At 47.8% G+C, this 8,619-nt stretch overlaps 1 protein-coding gene across 2 annotated transcripts; it reads left to right on the top strand.

The window, feature by feature from the left end:
• The first annotated feature begins 3,846 nt into the window (after positions 1-3,846).
• LOC100844493 lies at positions 3,847-5,856 on the top strand. 2 transcript variants are annotated; one of them, XR_732191.2, is made up of 4 exons: positions 3,847-4,155; positions 4,247-5,006; positions 5,149-5,237; positions 5,310-5,856. XR_732191.2 is itself a non-coding variant. In XM_010239241.2 (3 exons), the coding sequence occupies exons 1-3, from the start codon at positions 3,880-3,882 to the stop codon at positions 5,169-5,171; spliced, it is 1,059 nt and encodes a 352-aa protein (XP_010237543.1). In that variant the 5' UTR covers positions 3,847-3,879; the 3' UTR covers positions 5,172-5,856. The 2 variants fall into 2 exon arrangements, 1 of the variants encoding a protein (XP_010237543.1); XM_010239241.2 differs by having other exon boundaries at positions 5,149-5,856.
• Positions 5,857-8,619: the final 2,763 nt, after the last annotated feature.

Genomic DNA, 8,619 nt, shown 5'->3' on the forward strand with positions numbered 1-8,619 from the left:
CGGCGCGTGTAGTGTCTTGTACACGGGTTCTGCCGGCACCCACACCATCACTACCCATACATGCATAGGTGACGTGAAGCGATGACATGAGCGGGAGCCTTCCGAGACCCCGTGAACCAGGAGATGACCACAATCGCCTTGTCAATCAAGCCGTGCAAGCAGGCCACGGAGCGCACGAGGAATTGTATTTTGTAATCTCAAACAGATTAATAGAATATACGATTCCTCTCTTTTTCTTGTGTACACAGTACACTGACACGTCCGCAATTTTTCTTAGTTTCCCTGGTGCGACAGGATCTATTTTCCTTTCGTCGGAAAATATTTCTTGAGCCAAACAGAGTTCAAATTTAGCAAAACCTATCATCAGGTTTTATTAAGCTGACTATCAATTTTCTCTTCCTAATGATTTTGTAGCAAAGCATGAGCACAAAGCTAGTGTACATAAAGTTTCGATGGTTCCCTGGGTATCTGGACTTGATGGTCCAACATTGACCTCGGCCAGCGGACCCTGAATCATCTTCTACTGGTCTGGGGGACCAAACGACTGATCGGACACGCCGAATACGGCTTTCATACCACGTTTGTAACACTCTGATATTTTGAAGTAACATGTTCCCGTCTCATGTTAAGTGAGTTTATATTACATGTATATAGCCCCTTTTGACATAGATATATTTATATTTGGACAAATTTGATTCAACTTAATATGAGACGGAGTGAGTATTCGGTTGGGAAATCTTGCCCTGTTGATTGCCTGAAAAAATAGGAGTGGCCCAGTTTTTAATACCCCTGGCGGTTCCTCACTGGATTGATCCCGTACATATCTAGACCGTGCATGATAACGTGCGGCCTGACGCAAGAGCAACGTTTGGCATTTTCGACCGAAATGTCGCTACCCAAGCTTGATAGACTATAGCCTGTGTGCGTGTGTTATTGCTTAACGCTTTTTCTTATGAACTACCTTTTCAATTTTGATGCGGCTTAAAAGAAGTTGACTGCTCCCTCGATTCATATTAATTATCTTAATTTTTTCCAAATATGCATGTATCTACATCTAAAAAATGTCTAAATACATGTAATATTTAGACAACTAATATGAATCGGATGAAGTAAATATACCAACTTTGAGGGAAAAGAAATTGTTCATGCATAAGTCAAAATTGTCCGTTTAATTTGCATCATGTATGCTGCAACGCATGTTATTGTTATCTTGGAAGTCTAAATAAATCCCAGTTTTCGCAAGGTAGATCCCAGTTTGATTGTTCTTTGTTTTATTACAATAGAGAATATCACGAATACCATGGGAATGTTCCAAAATTTGATCCTATTCGAATGTAAAAATGTATAATCGGTTGGAGATTTGGAAATCCATAAGGCTGCTCATAGTGCAGGTAACTTCAGCAGTAACAAAAAGTCCAGCTCAGCAAATTTGCTTATGTGGCAATGAGTTAATGAAGAGAGAGGCAAATAGAGTAACATATCTGGTTACCGTAACATAGCGTGTAGTACGAGAAATTTTTAATGCCTATCGATCCGGTGTGGGATGCTTCGTCAAAATCCCCTTGTTGGACTCATCCTCTTCCTTCTCTCGCAGGCCCCCATCCATCCACCACCCAGCTCCTCCATACGTCTCCCTTGCGCAGCTCTCCGTCTCGCCGGCCGGCGGCGGCAGCGAGAGGCCGACGGTGCCACCAGGGAGCCACCCGAAACATGGCAAAATCTGGTGCCCGCAAGGAATCGGCGCCAGCCCGGCCTTCCGACTTCTCACTGAAGGGACGCGTAGAGATAAACAAAAACTTTTCCTACGCGAACTCCCAAGATCTAGCCGAGGTAGAAGGCCACGAGGATTACCACTAGACGCGCAGTTGTGGATTATCGATGCGGCGCCTTGATGCAGTGCAGTCCCTCGATCCGATCCAGCCGATCCAATCCCGCGATCGTCGAAGTGCTGAACGTACAGCACCTCTGCCGGTATCCACACATGCGAGGAGGAGCTCCGGCGGCGGACTGCTAGGTCCGGTGTGATGGTTGAACTGAATCGGGCTAGGGTTCTCAACGCATGAGAGTGGAAAAACCGTGCCCCTTAGGCATCCCACGCCCCTGCTTATATACCGAGTGGAAGTGGGCTCCAAGCCTTGTGGCCCATCCATCCTGCGAGTCCAACTCACATTGTCAGCCCAATTCCAGTTCGGGTCCAACCCGACCAAATACGCCCCTGCTTATATACCGAGTGGAAGTGGGCTCCAAGCCTTGTGGCCCATCCATCCTGCGAGTCCAACTCACATTGTCAGCCCAATTCCAGTTCGGGTCCAACCCGACCAAATACTTGCTCCCGCTCTTAAGTGTGTGACCCCGCAGGCTCATGGCGACTTCGACACGATTGGAGTCCGACTCACAATCGATCAATCGGTAGCGACTCCTAGCAGAACGTGCCGACTTCCAAGTACCATCGAATCATGACGACGTACCTTCCAATATGACATACGTCTTAGTCCCTTTTGCCTCACGATATACCTTGTCGAACTATAGGCGATTAATCGTCATCCCTTTAATAGTTCAACTCTCTTCTCGATCTGTGATATACGATTCATCCGACTAACTCTTAGTCGATCGACCCGGTTAACAGTTACCAAGTCGCGCATGGCCATGCTTCCCGAATCATATCACTCGAGAGGGCCCAGAGAATATCTCTCCAGTCGGAGAGGCAAAATCCCATCTTGGTTATCCACACAGCTTGATTCTCAGTCAACCCGAACTCTGCCTTTATAACTGCCCTGTTACGGAACAACGTTTGACAGAACCTAAGTTGGTGATCCACAACTCGGATTGTGCGATAACCTCAGGTCTAAGGATTACATTGATTGAGACATGCAAATGACGATCTACTCGTTGCATCTCAATATGGGTCAGTCCGACTCGCTAAACTTTTTAGCCGAGTCCGTGTAAGCTGAAATGACATCACCATGCCCATGACAAGTGGAACCGAGTCATCAGCCAACTTTCACGTTAGTCTAGGTTATGTGTCCAGCACAACCTCAATGACTAAGGACAATTTAGTATGAACAACATGAATACATAGTTCCACAATCAAATCACATATTCAATGATACATATCATATGTTCAAACAAGGACAACTTAATAATATTTATGAATACATTGGGAATTACATCATACATGATTGCCTCTAGGGCATATTCCCAACACTCACCACAGCAACGCTTCCCTGGCGCCCCGATGAGCTCCTCCACCAACCACTCGCCACTGCCGCCACTCTACCCCGGCGCCCCGACGAGCTCCTGCGCCAACCCATCTACACCGCCGCACTTATACCCCCGTGGCCTAGAAAGCTCTTCTGCCATCCCCTCATTGAACTCATGGTAAGATTTCTCTGATTTTAAATCAAAATGTTCAGCAATTACAACTTCCTTAGCTCGAATTTGCATTGCATTTTTTGTTCAGCGTCTGGAGTACCTGATTCACTACTAGTAATTGTACATGTTCGGTCTAGTAGTTGTTACTAATTTACCTATGGAACTCCTAGTTGTACTCTAACTGTAAGACATCAGAACTCATGTTCGTTTGCCAAAATCTGAAAGAAGGGTGAGAAGTTTTGGGATGACATGCTACCTCACTGGATAACAAAAATCAAGTGTAAGGAACATCCGGTGGGCTTTAGAATAAGTACAGTTCAGTTTAGATAGTTCTTGTCTAATCAGACCAACCTTCCGTTAAATAAGCACAAAAGCAAGGCCTACTTACATATATAAATTTGCAACATCGTTTTGGAATTTGTGGTGATGAATTCTGATATTTGTAACAGGAGGCCAACCTATACTGTTGCACCCGAAGGCTTGCTAAGTTTTGGACAATTCTCGCCAATGCATCCTTATAGTTTCCGACCTCCGCCAATGCACCATCATGAACAAGGACACCAAAATTTGGAGAATTTTCACTTCGTTGGTGCTTCCCCACATGATTCATTTTCAACACCACCACCACCACCGAAGCCTGAAGTTGCATCTCGGTCTGCTCCAGCCAAAGTGGATTCGACTTCGTCCAAAAGGAAAAGGAGGGCCATTGATGTAGATGGCGATGGTTCAGGAGAAAGGACTGCATATCGTCTGGCATATACACCCGAAGAACATGTCAGATTGGTAATGATATTTGTAGCTCAAATCCCTGTTATTATGCATGTAAATTCTTGTTGCTTGTTGGGCTCAACTAAATTAAATGTTCACAATGTAGGCAAGTGCTTGGTTGGAGTGTTCACTTGATCCCATTGATGGGAACGGAAAGAAGGGTGAGAAGTTTTGGGATGACATTGCTGCTCTATGCAATAGTACCACACCAAGTAAGCGGAAGAGAGATCGGAATCAGTTGAAGATGGAGTGGCAGAGGACCAAGAAAAGACTCGCTGCTTTCCATGTTGAGTGGATGGCTGTAATTGGTGTGTATCGTAGTGGTCACAGCACCCACGACCTAGAAAAAATGGCATTGGAGAAGTATGAAGGCAACTATGGCCATCCTTTCCAACATTTAGCCATGTGGGAAAAACTCAAGGATGATGGGAAATGGCTAGGCTGTTACAAAAACATGAAAGCAAAAGCAGGAAAGAGCAGTGCCGACATGGAGACCAATCTCACATCAAATGAGACCAACTTGGAGGCTGAGAAACGCCCACTTGCTGATCGTGATAAGGCTAAAGCTAATCGTGCTGGTAAAGGCAAGTTAGGAGGGCTCTCACAGGAGCTTGGAGAAAGATTGGACAAATTCATTGAGGTTAACAATCAATCAATGGAGGACCGCCAAAAGGTGATAGATAACCAAGTTTTTCTATCAAATCGACAGCTTGAAACTGCAAAGATCAACAACAACACCAAAATGTTGGATGCTTACACCAAAATGCTTTTAGCCGACACATCTAAGATGGATGATGGTGAAAAGGCCCGGCGTTCTAAGGCTTTGAGTAGAATGGAGGCCATGTTGTTTCCTGAAGGAGATTCAGGTATTTTCATATTTTGTACAGAATGTTCTTTGTCATATGCTTCTGCAATTGTTATATGCATTCTAAGGCTTTTGTACAGAATGGAGGCCATGTCGTTACTCACAATGATCATGTACTTTGTGTTTGATGACTCTTTGACTAGGTGATCAAGGGGAAGTGCAATGATCGGTGCGAAGCTGATGTTTCTGGTTCTGTTGCTGTTTTAGTTACTGCCTGAAGATGAATTATCCAGTGCGAACCTGATGATTTGCCTCTCGAGTTAATTTTTGTGTGATCCTGATGGTTCCATTTCTAGTCATTTAGGTGTAAACCTGAATATATGATGATCCTGTGAATCTGAAATTCGTCACATTTTTAGTATGTGACTACTTCTGTGAAGATCCTCTCTACCCCGCCAAAGTATTTCGTAGGAGATTTCGGATGAGAAGACCTCTCTTCGAGCGTATCGTCCAGGCATTAGGCGAGTGGTCTCCGGAGTTCACACAAAGGAAAGATGCTCTTAACCGCGATGGGCTCTCTCCATTGCAGAAATGTACGTCGGCTATTCGTCAATTGGCGTATGGTACTCCGGCAGACGCTCTCGATGAGTATATCAAGATTGCCGAGTACACATCAGTTACGTGCTTGAAGCTGTTTACAGAAGGGGTGATTGACATATTCGGTGATGAGTATATGCGAAGACCCAATGTCAACGATATGCAACGCTTACTTGATGTTGGTGAGAGTCGTGGCTTTCCTGGCATGTTAGGAAGCCTCGATTGTATGCATTGGCAGTGGGAGAGTTGTCCCACGTCTTGGAAGGGTCAATTCACCAGCGGGCATAAAGGAGTTCCTACTCTTATTCTAGAGGCTGTTGCTTCACAGAATCTTTGGATATGGCATTCATTTTTTGGTCTAGCTGGATCAAACAATGATATCAACGTTCTTAAAATACCAGCTTGGCTATTACCTTGTCGACGGAATATACCCAGAATGGGCCGCATTCATGAAGTCGATACCGATGGCACAAACTGAAAAGCACAAGTTATTTTCCGCACATCAAGAAGGGGCAAGGAAGGATGTGGAACGTGCATTTGGTGTGCTCCAAGCACGATGGTCTATTCTACGCCTCCCGGCACGTCTTTACGACCGGGACAATATCCATAGTATTATGACAGCTTGCATCATTCTACACAACATGATAGTCGAAGATGAAAAAGAAGAGGCGGCCAATATTCTTGATTTGAATGAGGAAGCCGGCTCATCTATTGTCCTTCCAACGGTATTTACCCACGGTGACATTCCTATATTTGCCGAGGTGCTTGAAAGAGATGCTAGAATCCGGGATCGTCCGATGCATAAAGCTCTAAAAAGTGATTTGATTGAGCATATTTGGAAAAAGTTCAGGCCACGGTAGATTATTTATGTATCTTCATCCATGTAATGCTAAATATATTTTATATAATTAAATAGTATTATATTGGCACTTCATTGTTGTTATGAATTTATTCAACTTTTTATTCATGAACTTATCCATGTGTATCAACAAGCAAAATTTCATATTGATACAAACCACAAAGAGATCACAATGTTGAAATACTACTATGGATCCTATAAAGCAATAAATGCAAGTTTCTATGCTATCACTCCGATGACATTGCCCACTATGAAGGTAGTAACTTAGAGTAGTAACAAACATGCACTATGACCAGCCTAAACCCTATTGATTGTTTTCAAAAAAATTCAGGGGGAAAACACATGGACTCAATCTGGAGAAGGAGTGGGTACGTTCCTGAGAAACCGGTGACTTGCGTCTGAACAAGGCCAAAGGAAAAACCTAGAGATTCTCCATGAACTAACCGCAGTGAACCAACGGGACTGACGGCTGGGTCCACAGAAGCTCCTTAAGCGACCACGCTGTGGAACGCGACCACGCGCGCTACTTGGCTGCTTTCGGCGTCCAGTCCACCAATCCTCTGATTTGGGTGCACCCAGTCCACATGAGCCGTACGACGGACAGCAAAACAGACCCCGCAAAACCCTCTCCCCTCCCCTCCCGGCGACCAATCCAGCCCACCGCCATGCCGATCGGCCGCCTCCTAGCAGCTGCCTCCGCCCGCGGCTTCTGCTTCCGCCGCCCCCTCTCCACGGCGGCGGCAGCCACGGATTCGCGCCGGGGGGACTGGTGGACGTGGTACTTGCTGCCGAAGACGACGGCGGCCGCCGGGCCCGGCCGTGGCGTTCGCCACCCCTCCGAGCCTCTCCCAGCTCCGCGTGCCCGAGCACCTCGCCATGCACAGCGGCGGCCTCCCGCTGCCGGACCCCGATGACGGCGTCGTGCGGTTGCTCGCCTGCCAGGCCTGCTGCACAAGCCAGGACGGCCTCCTCCTCCTCAGCATCGAGGACATCCGCCTCTCCGACCAGGGCGGCGACCTTCTTCGGCGATTCACCGGCCTCGCGGACCCCCACCAGCTCCCCGGCATGACGCACTATGTCTTCAACCCTTACAACCGCGAGATTTCGTCCTGTCTCCCGGAAATCGAAGGCCCGAAGAAGATCCTGGCCGGCTTCAACCTGGGGCTCCTCACGCAGGCCGATGCCGGGCGGCCCGGGCCACCGGACAGGTACGCCGTGGCCGAGATGGACATGGAGGGTCACCTGATGCTCCGGTTTCTCTCTGAAACAGGGGAGTGGGAGATTGTGCAGGGCTCACCGTGCCAGCTCCCGGCTGGGCGGCGTTTGGTGCCGGACCAGGAGGTGGTGGCCTGGAATGGCAAGTTGTGGTGGGTGGACCTGACCTTGGGCGCCATCTTCGCTGACCCGTTCAGCGACCGGCCGGAGCCCTGTTTCGTCCAGCTGCCGAGCGGAACCGTGCTGCCTGCGGACATGAGCGTGAAAGCGTTCCACGAAGCGGTCCGCCGAGGGAACCACGATAGGTGGAAGCGGCAGCCGGAATTGTACCGGCGCGTGGGGGTCAGCGGGGGGTGGCTGCGGTACGTCGAGGTGTCCCAGGAGGAGCCATTCGTGCTCAGCTCCTTCAAGATCGACGCTGATGGTAGCGGCTGGACGCTGGAGCACCGCGTGGCACTCAGCAGGCCATGGGCGGATGGAGGCCACCCATGGCTCCCCTTGCAGGGGGAGATGACGCCACAGATCGGCGATCTCGACCTGGCTGAGGCCAATGTCGTGTACATCAAACTTGGCAAGCACATCGTCTGCGTAGACATGCACAGGGAGGAGATTACTGGGCATTGTCCGCATGGAGACGACGAGGATGTTTTAACATGTATCATTACATCTTGGCTCCCAACAACCCGAATCCCAGCCTTTCCAGGTATTCAGTACTCACCTTACTCGTTTATTTGCTAGCTAGATTACAGTTCTTTTGGATTAAGATAGCTAACCATGCTTACTGCACCGTAGCCCAGGTTTCAATTCAGTTACGTGTGGTTGGCTACTTGGAGGGGCATTGAGTTACGATTTGTTTACCACTGTGCCTCCCTTGGTACATCTGTAAAAAGTCAGATAGTCCAATATTTGCCCAGAGCAATCCATTCTTGTTCATAAGTTGGCCAACTCTGGGCATTCTTTGTATTTATAATGCCGGAATAGTTGAACAAAGCCACCCTCTTTA

The sequence above is a fragment of the Brachypodium distachyon genome, chromosome 4, assembly GCF_000005505.3.
Source record: "Brachypodium distachyon strain Bd21 chromosome 4, Brachypodium_distachyon_v3.0, whole genome shotgun sequence".
Classification (NCBI taxonomy): domain Eukaryota; kingdom Viridiplantae; phylum Streptophyta; class Magnoliopsida; order Poales; family Poaceae; genus Brachypodium; species Brachypodium distachyon.